Source organism: Dasypus novemcinctus, chromosome 15 (assembly GCF_030445035.2).
Source record: "Dasypus novemcinctus isolate mDasNov1 chromosome 15, mDasNov1.1.hap2, whole genome shotgun sequence".
NCBI classification, from domain to species: Eukaryota; Metazoa; Chordata; class Mammalia; order Cingulata; family Dasypodidae; genus Dasypus; species Dasypus novemcinctus.
Window position 1 is genome coordinate 156,973 of NC_080687.1, and position 14,983 is coordinate 171,955.

At 49.5% G+C, this 14,983-nt stretch overlaps 1 protein-coding gene across 1 annotated transcript in view; it reads left to right on the top strand.

Annotated features, from left to right (window-relative positions):
• The window catches only part of FOXO1 (forkhead box O1), a 94,812-nt gene extending 89,221 nt beyond the window's left edge, over positions 1–5,591 (top strand). Inside the window, exons 2-3 of the mRNA XM_058276912.2 lie at positions 758–2,106; positions 2,491–5,591. Of these exons, the coding sequence (XP_058132895.1) occupies positions 758–2,092 (1,335 nt within the window). The 3' untranslated portion in view covers positions 2,093–2,106; positions 2,491–5,591. The remainder of the gene's footprint in view (positions 1–757; positions 2,107–2,490) is intronic.
• Positions 5,592–14,983: the final 9,392 nt, after the last annotated feature.

The following is a 14,983-nucleotide window of genomic DNA, read 5'->3' on the forward strand; positions in this document are numbered from 1 at the left end:
GTATGGGAGGAGTGGGGTGGTGGGGTGGGGGGTATATGGAAACCTCTTATATATATATATATATTTTAATTAATTTATTTATTTAATTTCCCCCCCTCCCCTGGTTGTCTGTTCTTGGTGTCTATTTGTTGCGTCTTGTTTCTTTGTCTGCTTTTGTTTCTTTGTCCGCTTCTGTTGTCGTCAGCGGCACAGGAAGTGTGGGCGGCGCCATTCCTGGGCAGGCTGCACTTTCTTTTCACGCTGGGCAGCTTTCCTCACGGGCACACTCCTTGCGCGTGGGGGCTCCCCCACGCGGGGGACACCCCTGCGTGGCATGGCACTCCTTGCACGCATCAGCACTGCGCATGGCCAGCTCCACACGGGTCGAGGAGGCCCGGGGTTTGAACCGCGGACCTCCCATATGGTAGACGGACGCCCTAACCACTGGGCCAAAGTCCGTTTCCCTCTTATATTTTTTAATGTAACCATTTTTTATATGATGTATATATCTTCAAAAAAATACAATTTACAAAAATTTATTATATAATGAAAAAAAATTACTGTCATTTCTCCATAAAACATTCTATAACATAAAGCTGTGTAAACACAGGTGTTTATAGCAATGCATGTCTAATTTTGCACCCCCCCCCCCCAGACAGGCTGGAGCTCTCTGGTTTTGGGGTGCAGAGCCACCATGCGCCTTTGCCTTCCACGAAACGCGTAGCAGTGTGGAGCAGTGTGGTTTTGTGCCTTCCTAACGTGATGTTTTGCTTTCCAGAATTCGATTCGTCATAATCTGTCCCTGCACAGCAAGTTCATTCGTGTGCAGAACGAAGGGACTGGGAAGAGCTCCTGGTGGATGCTCAATCCCGAAGGCGGCAAGAGCGGCAAGTCTCCCAGGAGGAGGGCTGCGTCCATGGACAACAACAGTAAGTTCGCCAAGAGCCGAGGCCGGGCTGCCAAGAAGAAAGCGTCGCTGCAGGCTGGCCCGGAGGCCGCTGGGGACAGCCCCGGGTCCCAGTTTCCCAAGTGGCCAGCGAGCCCTGGCTCTCACAGCAATGATGACTTCGACAGCTGGAGCACCTTCCGCCCTCGAACTAGCTCCAATGCCAGCACTATCAGTGGGAGGCTGTCTCCAATCATGACTGAGCAGGACGACCTGGGAGAGGCGGACGTGCATCCGCTGGTGTACCCGCCGCCTGCCGCCAAGCTGACCTCCACGCTGCCCAGCCTGTCCGAGATCAGCAGCCCCGAGAACATGGAGAACCTCCTCGATAACCTCAACCTTCTGTCATCACCAGCGCCACTCGCGGGCTCGACCCAGTCTTCACCTGGCAGCATGCTGCAGCAGACGCCGCGTTGCTCGTTTGCGCCGCCAAACACCAGTCTGAATGCACCAAGCCCAAACTACCAAAAATACCCGTACAGCCAGTCCAGCCTGGGCCGCCTGCCACAGATGCCTCTGCAGGCCCTTCCGGATGCCAAGCCGAGCTTCGGGGGCTTGAACCAGTACACCTGTGCCCCCGGCCTCCTCAAGGAGCTGCTCACTTCGGACTCACCGCCGCACGGCGACATCCTGGCTCCTGGCGATCCTGGGGTGGCCCAGCCTGGCAGCCGGGTCCTGGGCCCAAATGTGCTGATGGGCCCCAACGCAGTTGTGCCGGCCTATGGCCGCCAGGCGTCCCCTGGGGAGATGATGAGCCCCAGCTCCCACTCCCTCCCAGGACACGCTCCGCAGGCACCTGCGGTCAGCGGGCGTGCCCTGCCCCATGCCGGGAGCCCCATGCCCCACGCCTCGGGCATGAGCCGCTTGACTCCCCTGAAGACAGCTTTGCAAGTGCCTCTGCCCCAGCCCATGCATGCGAGTGCCCTGGGGGGCTACCCCGCGAGCAGCTGTAATGGGTACGGCCGGGGGGGCGGCCTCCACCAGGAGAAGCTGCCCAGCGACCTGGACGGCATGTTCGTGGAGCGCTTGGACTGCGACGTGGAGTCTATCATCCGCAACGACCTCATGGACGGGGACACGCTGGATTTCAACTTCGACAGTGTGCTGCCCAGCCAGGGCTTCCCCCTGGGCGTCAAGACGACGACACACAGCTGGGTTTCTGGCTGAGGGGCGAGCAGCAGGTGAGTCGGACCGCTCCCTGTCCTTGAGGATCCTGGGGACGAGTGCGGCCTCCACGCACCCGGCAGCCCTAGGGCGTCTCAGCAACCCCTCTGCAGCGATGATGCTCCTTTCGAAGCACAAGGGGGCTTCCTTTTAACGTTTGTAGGAGTTTCCTTGACAGTCAGATGGCTACATCTCTTTAGTAGCTGTTCATTAAATGAGTGCATTTGTTTTAACTCAGATATTGAGGTTTCTTTTTTCTTTGGTGGGATTTTCCCCATTGGCTTACTTCAGAGTTGTTTGGGAGAGCTTGAGCCCCCTCCCCTGTATGTCTGTCACTACAGTGTGTTAAATTAAGTTGATTTTAATTTGACTGTTTTCATTGTGTATGTGTGTTTTTCTAGGTCACATTTAAAAGTACTTCAGATTGTCTGGCAGCAGGAACTGTGAGAAGCTGTCCAAAGATGTCCTTCACCCCTCCTTTTAATTTTCTTGATTAAAAAAAAAGAAAAGAAAAAGCATTCCCCTTTTCCCTTCATCAGAATTGGCAGCAAAGACGCTTTTCCTGTACAGGATGTTTGCCCGATGTTTGCAGGTTATGTGCTGCTGGAGATAAGGACTGTGCCATTGGAACTTTCATGACGATGACGTGCCAAACTCACTACGCCGTGTAATTACAGAAAAGACTTTTGACCCAGAGTGCTTTCGACTTTTGTGTATAAGCAGTAGATACAGAATTGTATTCGAGTGTGTTCTTGGTTTTTAAAATACCCACTTGGTTCAAGGGAAGTTGATACTCTTTTTGTAATACTGAGGTGGTCTCATTCCTGGATAAGTTGAACTTCTGTTTGTTCTCCCAAAGCTCTGCTCAACTGATGAATCACCAAGAACCATCATCTTCTTCGGCACCTGGACCTGTTCACATGCCACGTAATTCATGTGAAAACTAAGTAGCCTATTACCAATCTGCTGAATTAACAGACTAGTCTAAACTCCTTTGAAAAGAAATAGATTAAATGCCAGCCTTGTACAGGTCTTTTCTATTGTTTTGTTTGTTAATTTTGTTATTTGCAATTTGTACAAACATTTAAATGGCTCTAATTTCCAGATGAATGATTTTCATGTTATCCTTGGGACTTGAGATCATTTTTGGAATAGATATTGAACTGTAATGTTTTCTGAAAACTAGAGTCAGTCTACTTTGTTATATAGTCTGCTTGTAAATTTGTAGAATCACAGGTATTTGGGGCAGCATTCATAAATTTCATTTTGTATTTCTAACTGGATTACTACTAATTTTATATGTGCTTCACTGGTTTGTACACTTTGGGATGCTACTTGGTTTCTTACTAATCTTAAAACTTAATTAGTACGTATGTACTCAGTGTTCTGGAGCTTTCATTTTTTGTAAGAAAGCAGTGTACAGTTATGAGCACTTTGCATTTCATGTTTAGGAGACTGATTTGTTTTCATGTGTGTGTTTTAAAGACGTTTCCTCTGCTTCTGTTGCCAGTTAACTGCACACTGCACGGTGCTGCAGATTCCGACAGAAGCATGCCTGCCATGTTGTCAGTTATTCCTGGGAGGCCTTGTAATGTTTGTAGCTTGGAAAGCAAGATCTGCATCTAAATCATCGCCCCTTTCTCACGTGCTAGGGGCTTTACTAAACATGGCCTTTTGAGTTGAGCTCCAGCACCAGCTGCCCCTCACAACTCTCTTATTTTGATCTTGGTGGGAGTTGGCCAAATTTGTAACTCTGCTTGGAGAATTCTGTCCACACTCAGCTTATACTCCTTCCCTTTGTCCTGCAGATTGCTTATTGCAGTATGGAAGGTTACGCTGAAGGAGGAAATTTTAAAATGAGACCGATTTGTAGAATGCTTTTTATTCCTAAATACAGATGGCTTTTACTACTCTTCCCAGGTAGAATAGAACTTGTTTAAAAATTGGGGCAATCGATTTGAAAACCAACAAACCAGCTACAGTTTGAATATTTGAATTTATTTTAAAACCTTGGCCTAAGTTAAGAACTTGAGAACTTCTTTAGCCTCTAGCAACCCAATGTATAATTCAGATCGTTATGTTTGAATACTTTCCAATTACCTGAAACTGACAGATGGAGTTTCCTGGCTGCAGGTCCCGTTTAATCCACCAGCATTCCCAAGTTGTGTGGAGTGCTCCTCGTGCCTCCACCCCAGCCCCACTCTGTGTGCTGAGTCCAAAGCACACCTGCGTTGTTTTGCACATCTGCTTCTCTGGCTTGGTGTGACAAGCACACGTAGTGTTCCTGGTGGATTCCTGCAGCAGGCCAGTACTCTGCTGTAAGCGTCCCACTGTAACTTTAGTTGTTTTGAAAACTCATAAACCATCTTCATTGTTAACATGCCGTCCCAAAACTTGGCTGGTTTGGAAACCTTGGCCCCTAAGCAGTGCGTCCTGCTCTGTGAGAGGACGGTGGGTGCCAAAGGCCTTGTTCTCGTTTCTTTTACCCCATTTCCTACTCCTTTACCTCAAAATGACACGTGGACCCCCAGCGCCCCCATTCACTCTTTCAAGAGGGAAACTAAAATCACTGTTTAAATCTTACTACTTTCAGAGCGTGGCTTTAAAAGGGTTGTTTTCTTGAGTCTGTGTGAATATCCGCCCCCTTTCTTTCGGTTGCTATCTGTGAGATACAGTGAAGTCCAACAGAAGGCATTTTGTCTATTTTGGAAGCAAACGTTATATGGCCTGGTAATTCTTTTTCTGTAAGAATACTGACTTTCTGGAGTAATTATGTATCAGTTATTGTAAATGATTGCTTTGTGAAATGTGCAAATGATACCACCTATGCAGCCTCCATAGTTTGTTTCCTCTGGTTTGTACTGTTATTAAAAGCGTATTGTATTATAGAACTATTTAGATATTTTAAATATGAAGATGTCTTGTTTCCGTAATATAGATGTCTGGAATATATTTAGATAATAGATTCATTACTTAGAAAGTTCTGCTTTGACAAACTGACAGAGTCTAAATAATTAGCAAATAACGTATTTCGGTAAGCAGCGAATCAGTGGATGTCCCAAGAAGAGGTAAAGACACTTCAGATGGAAACGGTTCTCCAGAGATATGATGTGAACCGGCCCAGCTGCTGGATATGTACCAGTACTCCCCCACTTACTTGAAATTCTTACGTTCAGCTCTTAAGAGTTTTTAATTTATAACTGACTTTAAATGAGAAGCTTTGCTCCTGGTTTTAGTTAGAGAGTGATCAGTAAGTAAAGAAACGCAGGTGGTTCTGCAGACGTAGCTGCCTGGTACTGCAGTCGGTCCTGGCTGTGCTCTGCCTGGAGGAGCCGCGGGCGGTGGGTGTGCAGGCCCCACACACTGTCTCCCTGCTTGAGTTAACGTTCCTGTTTTGATACTCTCTGAGAAGTGCCTGACGACGATGTACTTACAGACACAAGAACAATCTTTGCTATTATTGTATACAGCCATAAATGTACATAAACTATGTTTAAATGGTTCAGTGTCTTTCTTTTCTAATTGTGCAGAATAAGCCCTTGCTGAGGGTTTTTCTGAGAATTTTGTAAAACGTTTAGCTACTCTGAGGTTAACCCTTGTCAGCCACACGGTTTATCCAATGTGGCTTTCCTGGCAGGGAAGAGGGAGCAGCCCTGGCCCTGGAACCCAGCCCGCAGGTGCCTGAACCCATGTCCTGCAGTAGTCCTAGGGCACGGATGAGGTAAAGATACCTGGGGGGGAGGTCGCTGTGGATGGAGTGGAAGGGGCTGCAGAGCACCTGCCACCCCTCCCCTCCTGGCTGAAAGAAGAGGGTCAAATTCGCTTATGTGGCTGTATATTGCAAATTGCCTTTTTTAGAAAATGCCCAGGCAACGAGCTGGGAGTAGACTCAACATGGTTAAGATATATTCTAAAACCAGAATGAAGCCCAGCTTTTCCTTTCTTGGACCCTTTCATCAGGCAAGTGAAAGAATGAGTTTCAGTAGCAAGGAAATGGGTGGTTCTGATGCTTTGTCTCTTTAGACACCAGAAGGCCAGTGGGGCTGTCAGGGCTTTTTCCTTCTGGCAGTGGGAGTCAGAGGCAGTATAGACGGAGGCACTCCCACCCAGGACGCGTGCTCTGGTCCATTGCAAGCTGGTGACCCAGCCCGAATGTGGGAATGGCCTTGGCTGTGCGACTGGAACCCTCAGCGCATGTGCCTGGAGCCGAGCTGTGATGTCATTTCTCGAGCTTAGTTCCCGACAAGGGAGCATTCAGGCTCTGAGCTGGGCTCCTGAGCTGAAGAGACTCGTATCCTTAGGCTTCATCTGGCCCCTGCTGTGACCTGGGAACCAGCACCTGGAGGCCTTGGCCTTGGTGGTTCCTCTCAGGAGTTCCGTGACGGCTGCTGCTCGTTGAGCCCGTGCCGCCCGCATCACGGCATCTCTGAAGGAGCGCGGCACGCACAGGCCGCGTCATGGACCTGCCCCTTCCAGGCCTGCAGGCTGCAGCTGGGCACGAAGGTGGCCTCTAGCTATGTCATGGGAGGGGCGCTCATTAGTTATCAGTTTAGTTTTTGAAATTCAGTCTGCTGACTTACATAGACACGCTCTAGGATGTTTTCAAGTTTAGATCTAAAGAATCACCAAGGAGTTTCTGGGGGGATGGAGGGAGGGTGCCGGGATGAAGCAGCAGGAGAGCAAGCACCCTAGCTGTGGAGCACTGTGGCAGCAGAGCCTGAGGTGGAGGCTGGAGGTGTTGGGATCCTCTGGAGGAAACTTGGAGCCAGCGAGGCTACGGAGTTGGCGAAAACTTGAGTTCCGGAGCTGGCCGGGGAGGCGAGGCCTTCGTGTGGCTGTAGTGCCCGGCCTGGCAGCACAGGGAAGGGCGGCACTCGTGGGGGGAGCCCCTCACACTGGAGGAAGGAGCAGCAAGGTGGACCTGGCGCTCAAGCGTGGCATCCCACCCTCCCTGCCAACTCAAGACGCCTTATGCGTACGCCGAGTCCAGAAGTACATGCCTCTGCGCTAGGAGCCTTGGCGGGAAGCCGTGCACACACAACTGCGAGGGCTTGTTCGTCCCTTACATCTCGTTCCTTCCTGAGTTCCAATTCCTGGACAAGTTGCTTCTAGAATTCCCACAAAACGGCGAGGAGACAGCGGTGTCGGGATGGGTCAGGCTCTTGGAGTGGCTGCAGTTTCCGTAGCACCACCGAGCTGCTGCGCACGTGAGATGAGCCTCCCTGAGAGCCTGGAACAGCCCTAGCCATCCTGACTGGATTGCTTTCCCTGGTGGGTGGGCTGGCGCAGGCCGTGCTGCAGGTCAGCACGCAGTGGGCGAACAGGCCAGAGAGGTCTGCTGCTTAGTCTGTGCTGGAGTTAGACAAGTGTGAGCAGACGGGGAGCTGCTGCTGGCATTAGACACGTGTGCAAACGGGGAGCTGCTGTTGACATTAGACGTGTGCAGATGGAGCTGCTGCTGGCATTAGACACGTGCAGATGGAGCTGCTGCTGACATTAGACGTGCAGATGGAGCTGCTGCTAGTGTTAGACACGTGTGCAAACGGGGAGCTGCTGCTGGCATTAGACACGTGTGCAGACAGAGCTGCTGCTGGCATTAGACACGTGCAGACAGTTGCTGGTGTTAGACACGTGTGTGTGCAGACTGCTGCTGCTGGCATGTGTGCAGATGGAGCTGCTGTTGGTGTTAGATGTGTGCAAATGGGGAGCTGCTGCTGGCATTAGACACGTGTGCAGACGGAGCTGCCGCTGGCATTAGACACGTGTGCAGATAGCGCTGCTGGCATTAGACGTGTGTATGCAGAGGGAGCTGCTGCTGGCATTAGACACTTGTGTGCAGAGGGAGCTGCTGCTGGCGTTAGACGTGTGTGCAGAGAGCTGCTGCTGGCATTAGACACGCATGTATGCAGAGGGAGATGCTGCTGGCGTTACACACGTGTGTGCAGACAGTTGCTGGCGTTAGACACGTGTGCAAACAGCTGCTGCTGGCGTTAGACGTGTGTGCAGACAGAGCTGCTGCTGGCATTAGGCACACGTGTATGCAGAGGGAGCTGCTGCTGGCGTTAGACACGTGTGTGCAGAGGGAGCTGCTGCTGGTGTGATGTGTGGGTGCAGACTGGAAGCTGCCTGATGCCTCAGGGTGGTTTCCGTCCAGTGAGGAAAGGTGAGAATGGCTCTGCTACCTGCCTCACAGGGTGTCTGAAGAGGAGGTGATGTCTGCAAATGGCTGGTCAGGGAGAAAAACCGCACGAGGTCCTGTCAGCTCAGGTAACAGGCCGTGCCATGGGAGAGCAGCTCGACTTGTTTCCAATAGTTTCCTGAATTCCCATTTGTTTATTCACTGCTATGAATAAAGGGGTACTCCAAAAGAGTATGAGAAAAGTACAAGAGCATGTGAGAAACTGAGGCCTCTCATTTCTCAGTAAATCCTCCTAAGTAAATTTAGAGACACTTGGGCTTACTGGACGGTCACTCCCTGCAGGCGTCTTCAACCAGAAAGCCTGGGTGCCTTTTCTTGGGGCTTCATGCATGAGATAAGGAAGTGGGAAGGAGAAAACGAGTTTGTAGTGAGCTGGAACCAGGGCTTACCAGTTCACAAGAGCCGATGGCTCCATTCTTGAGTTTCGTGAACTGTCGTAGAACACAGCCATCATTAAAACCTGAAAGCAAAGGCAGGGAAGCAGATGTGGCTGTAGTGGTAGAGCTTTTGCCTACCATATAGGAGGACCTGGGTTCGGTCCCTGGGCCTCCTGGTGAAAAAGAAGAGAAAGCATGGCCGTGTGGCAAGCCAGTGCCCATGCGAGAGCCTGCGTGGTGAGCGCAAGTGCCCGCATGGGTGAGTCACGCAGCAAGATGATGGTGCAACAAAAGAGAGACAAGGGGAGAGTCAAGGTGAAGCGCAGCAGAGACCAGGAACTGAGGTGGTGCAATTGACAGGGAACCTCTCTCCTCATCAGGAGTCTCCAGGATTGAGTCCTGGTGACTCCTAGAGGAGAGAAAATGAGAAGAGAAGACAACACAGACAGCAAAAACAGCAGGGCAGGAGGAGGGAAAGGGGAAAAATAAGTAAGTAAATAAATAAAAGCAAAGGTAATGAATACTCCAAACACCACCTCCTAATTACCTTACTACATTTTACTCCATAAAACATGAGTGGGTTTTGCAGTCTCTTTCTTGTGGTGGAAAGATGACATGATGGTGAGAAGCAGGAGTTTCAGTCTCATGAATAAAACTTGAATGAGGGTGAAAAATAGTTAAACAGATATATCAGTTACATTTGTTGAGAAAAGAGTGGGTTGGGGAGCAAATCTTGGCTGAACTGCACCTGAATGCAATCTCCAGATGAAAAAGACTGGCCAAGAGCAAGGGAAGTGTCCTGCAGGAGCCACGTGGCTCCTTGGGCTTGTGTGAGGTCAGGGCCTATTCAGTGATGGTTAAATTTTAAGCGCGGGGGACCCCAGTGCCGGTGGCTGAACGTTTACCGCACACACTGGCAGACCATGGGTGTGGTGAAGGCCTCAGGATCGGTGGTTTTGGGGACTTACAGGGGAAGCGCAGACACGGAGGCTGGCAGGGCCCGGGTGGGCCCTGGTAATGTTGAGGGGGAGAGGTAGGCAGGCTGGGGGTGGGAGGGACGCCTGGGGTGTCCACGCTGCATGATGGGGGAGAAAGCAGGTGCAGTGGGTGACTCGGGCAGGTCCACAGTGGAGGAGAGTCGCCCGGGTGGTGGGCGGCTGGAAAAGGAAGTTTGGAGTGCAGGATCTACCTTTGGACTCCCACCGTCTGGGAGTGATCACACCTGCTTATTGGTGTGGCACTGGGAGTTAGGTGCATGACAGTGCCGGCCCAGAGGAAGCACCCATTACAAAGGAAGCGACCACCAAAGTTCATGGTTGCACCAGCACAGCCGTGGACAGCCCATGTCGCTCCGGGACGGTGCCTGTTGGTGACAGGCTGCTGCTTCGCTGCCACGGTAGGTACTGGAGCCTCGGGTCGAGGGATCGTCAGCCGGAAGACGCCTCCTGAGGGACGGGCTTGGTGCCCCTCCAGCGCCCTCTCCACCTGGTGCGTGGGTCAGGCCCGGCGGCCGCTCCCAGAGCTGCAAGGCAATGACGGGGTCGGCCGGGGTCCCCTCCAACCTCCCCTGCCCCCAGGCCTCCCACGCAGGTGCTCTCAGGCGAGCCAGCTTTCTCCGCACCTTTTCCTTTCCTGGTACGAGCCTGTGGCAGTGGTCAGTGTAGCTTCTCCCGTGGTGAGTCCCCTAAAGCCACCTTGTGCCATCCTGCAAGGGCCCAGAGCCAGGCCTGCTGCTCGGGGCCCCGCTGACCACCAAGACAGCCAGCGGCGCAGCTGTGCCCACAGCCCTGCAGCACGTCTCCGCTCACTTCCCTCAGCCAGGGAAGGGCCAAGGCAAGCGGATGTGCCCAGGGAAGAAATGCCCCCAGTCACAAAAGCTTCTCCGTGGGGCTTTTCTCTGGGCTCAGGCGACAGACGTTCTCTCAGCACCTCCAGAACTTGCATTGTCAGACCTGAAGTTTGGCCAAGTCAGGTAGTCTGCTTGTATGAAAAGTGACTTGCCTGTGGACAGCAGCTGTACCGCCCGGAGCAGTGCACCCTCGAGTGAACTGGTGTGGTTTCCACACAGCAGTGCTGTGTCACTGGTTCCCACCTCACGTCAGCCCCACAGGAGTGGATAAAATGCGTGGATTCCGTGTCCCGAAGTTTTAAAATATTACTTTGAAGGAAGGTAATTGATTCTCCTTTCGAAGAAAACCCAAGGTTTCTGTCTGCAAAAACAATGTCCTGGAAAAAAAGGAGAAAATTCCTGAAGTCAGACAATTCTGTTTATAAATAGTTATGGAGTTGTGATAAAACATACCCTGAATAGAAAATTCCATTTTTTCTTGTAAGCACATCTTGTGAGACCACAAAATTTCTTGGAACCCTGTAGGCAATATTTTAAATTAGAATTATCTCTCACTTTCCAGTTCCAGTTCCTTTTTTTTGTGCCTTAAATAATTGGTATTCCATTGAAAGCATGGATTTAATTTTCAAAACCCTGGATAGGACTGGCTGGAAGCTTTAACAACTGTATGGAATCTCATCACACACATGTAACCATCATGTGCCTTTTTTAAGAAACAACAATGTGAGCGATGGTCCTTGTCTTTTGTAAGAAAATCACATGATAAAAAAATAGACTTGCAGTGACTGTCATCACCTGGGTCCTGCAGGAGTAGAGAGGTACAGAAAAATGCGTTTTTGGATCTCTCAGCCACACTGATCTGCAAACCCTCCCAGAGAAAATAAATTTCTTTGTCATCACTGGGTAAATAGAAAAAGGCTTTGGGATGTTCCAGTACTTTCAGAATCTGAGTTACCTTACTTTGCTCAAAAAGCAAATTTTCCAGCCATTTTCCCCCTGCTATATCTAAGTGTCAGAGAAACTGATACTGACTGAATGATTGAAAGTTTGTCATGGACAATACCACTGCCAATGGGATTAGAATTTCCTAATGTATTTGAAGCAAAAAGAAGTCTGACTCAGCTCTGCGTCCCAAAGATGCTACTTTGACCTTACGGGTAAGCATTGGGAAATGAAGCGTGGCCCTGGCGCCAGGTCCGTGCTGTGGCCAGCACCCTGGGCCTGCTGCTCGAGGATGATGCTACCGCACTGTGCAGACGGCCTGCTGTGGCCTTGAGATCCAGATAGGCAGTCCTTGAAAGTAGCCTGGCTGGTCAGTGACCACCACAAAGAAAGTTAGAACTGGGTGTTTCTCTGCAAAATAATCTGATGTGTTTTTCCAGAGCAGTTCAAAGACTTGGAGAGGAAAAACAATTTAAGAAAGTAGATGGGTTATTAGGAAGGACTTTTTATTCCCTGGGTTTTGTGATTTTAATAGCTCTTTGTGTTTGCTATACCATCTTTAAAGGCCACCGAGCACTTCTGCCAATGGCATTTCCTCAGCCATTGGAAGTAAAAGCAGCAGGCCCAGTCGCTGTGAAACAAGGTCCCTGGGCTGGGTTTTGACCCAAACGACTGCCATAAGAGAACTTTATGGGGGACGTTTCTGTGTGCAACAGGATTGTTGGAGAAGACTTGTAAAAATGCAGATTTGACCTTCAGGGTCCGAATGTGGATGGTTCTGTTCAGGCGCCACCACCCACGGAGTTGCTGTGCCCGTTATGCAGGCATTTGGTAGAGCCGAGGGCTTGGCGCAGCCTCACTACTGGATCTCATGATGCATGCAGTCTCCTGATGGCAGGGAGCGCTGATGGAAGGTGCCACGAGGTGTTCTTTAGAAATAGGATGCTTGGATAGTAATAAGATGGCAGTGGAGTAAGGAGCTCCTAGAGTCAGCTCCTGCTACAGGGCAGTTAGTAAACACCCAGAACTCTCTAGAGCTGCTGAAGCACCTGTTTGAGGGCCCCAGGAGACCAGAAGGGCATCCTGCCACATCCTTGAAGGAATGGAAGGAGGAGACTGCCCGTCTGCAGAGAAGACTCATAAGTAGAGGCTCCACGCCATGAAAGCTGGTTCCCATCCTCCACTGGAGGCATGAGCTGCCTCAGGAGCTTTCCGTAGCTGGAATTGAAAGCTCCACTTCCCAAAAGCGGGAGAGGAAGAGACAGTTGGGCACCAACTTCACCTACTGATGAGTAAATTCAGCAAGCTAAAGCATAATCCTGAGAATAGCTAAAGTCTGAGCCTGTCCAAGTCAGAAAGAGGCCAGGAGCCGCCATCTTCACTCCGTGCCTGGCATGAGGGGAAGCAGGTGGACTGAAAGTCCCAGTGCTGGTGGGGACCTGATTCTTTCCGTCCAGAAAACATTGCATCTCTAACCTAGGCCTCAGTGCCACCTCCAGCAGGGAGGAAGCTGCAGGGACCTGCACCAGCCTCTCCAGGAAATTACCAGCCAAGCCGTGGAGGCCAGTGATTGTCCTACTTTGGCAGCACAAGCTGTCCTGGGAGCTATTCTGTGGCTGGAATTGGAAGCTCCATTTCCCAAAAAACAAGAGGAGAAGACACTTGGCCACTGATTTTGGCTACTGATTAATAGACTCGACTGGCTAAGATATAACCCTGGGAATAGCTGGGTATGAATCTGCCCGTCAGAAAGAGGCTGGTAGCCACCATTTTGACTCTGCCCCAGCCTGAGGGGAAGCCAAGACAAAATCACAGTGATGGTAGGAACAGGTTTCTTTCACCCAGACCAACTTGCAGCCCTAGCCTAGGCTTCAGCTCCACCTCTGGCAGGGAGGAGACTGGCAGGCCCTGCACCAGCCTATCCAGTTAACTGCAGGTACCTTTGGCTGGCAGATTAAATAATCAGAAGTCTACTGGGGCAACTGAGGTCATCTTGGGCCCATAATGCATAGATTGCTGCCCACACCTGCAACTCCATCCCTTCCCCAGGCAGGGGAGAAAGGGGCATGAAGCCTCATCAGTCTCTGAGCAAGTACAGTCTAGGCTTGCATGACTTGGATTATTCCACACAGCTATGACTCTGTCCTACCCTGGCAAAGGAGAAAGTTGGGAGAAGGTTCATTGGTACCTAGGGCAGTGAGGGCAGCTTGAGACTCCACAGCTTATAGCACATTCTTGGCTCCTACTGCACAATCAGCAAGGAAGAAAGGGTAGGAAGCCCTAAACTAAAGAGAAAAAGTGCACCCAGAATAAATACTCTAGTAAGCCAGATGCAAAGACACCAACCAAAAATTACAATCCACACCAAGAAACAGGAAGCTATGGCCCAGTTAAAGGAATAAGATAAGCCTCTAGAGGACATAAAGGAGATGAGACAACTAATTATAGATGTTCAAACAAATTGCCTTAATAAATTCAATGAGTTGGCTAAAGAGATTGAGGATATTAAGAAGAAGACATTGGATGAGCACAAAGAAGAATTGGAAAGCATACATAGAAAAATAACATGGGAATGAAAGCACAATAAATGAAATTAAAAAAAGATTGGAATCATGTAATAGCAGATTTGAGGAGGCAGAAGAAAGGATTGGTGATCTTGAAGAAATGGCCTCTGAAAGTGAACATACAAAAGAACAGATGAAGAATGGAAAAAATTGAACAAGGTCTCAGGGAACTTAAAGACAGCAAAAGATGGCAAACATACATGTGATAGGTGTCCCAGAAGGAGAAGAGAAGGGAAAAGGGGTAGAAGAAATATTTGAAGAAATAATGGTAGAAAATTTCCCAACCCTATTGAAGGACATAGATATCCATGTCCAAGAAGCACAGTATACTCCCATCCAAAAAGATCAGAATAGACCAACTCCAAGACACATACTAATCAGAATGTGAAATACCAAAGACAGAATTCTGAGAACAGCAAGAGAAAAACAATGCCTAACATATAAAAGATACCCAATGAGATTGTGTTGATTTCTCACCAAAATCCATGGAGGCAAGAAGAGAGTGGTATGATATATTTTAAGATGCTACAAGAAAAAAACTTCCAGCCAAGAATCTTATATCTGGCAAGACTGTCTTTCAAAAATGAGGGTGAGATTAGAATATTCACAGATAAACAGAAACAGAGAATTTCTAACCACGAGACCAGATTTTCAGGAAATGCTAAAGGATGTGCTAGAGCCTGAAAGAAAAGACAGGAGAGAAAGGCCTGAAAGAGAGTCTGGAAATGAAGATTATATCAATAAAAGTAACCAAAAGTGTCAAAAGAGTGGGGAAAATAAAATATGACAGATAAAACCCAAATAGGAATAAACTTAACCAAAGATGTAAAGCACATGTATTCAGAAAACTGCAACTCAATGTTAAAAGAAATTTTAAAAAGGTCTAAATGGGGACTTGAATCTCAGGACTGCCCATGTGCCAGCTGGGTCTTGAGCCTCAGCAGAGTTGCAACTCCTACTCTC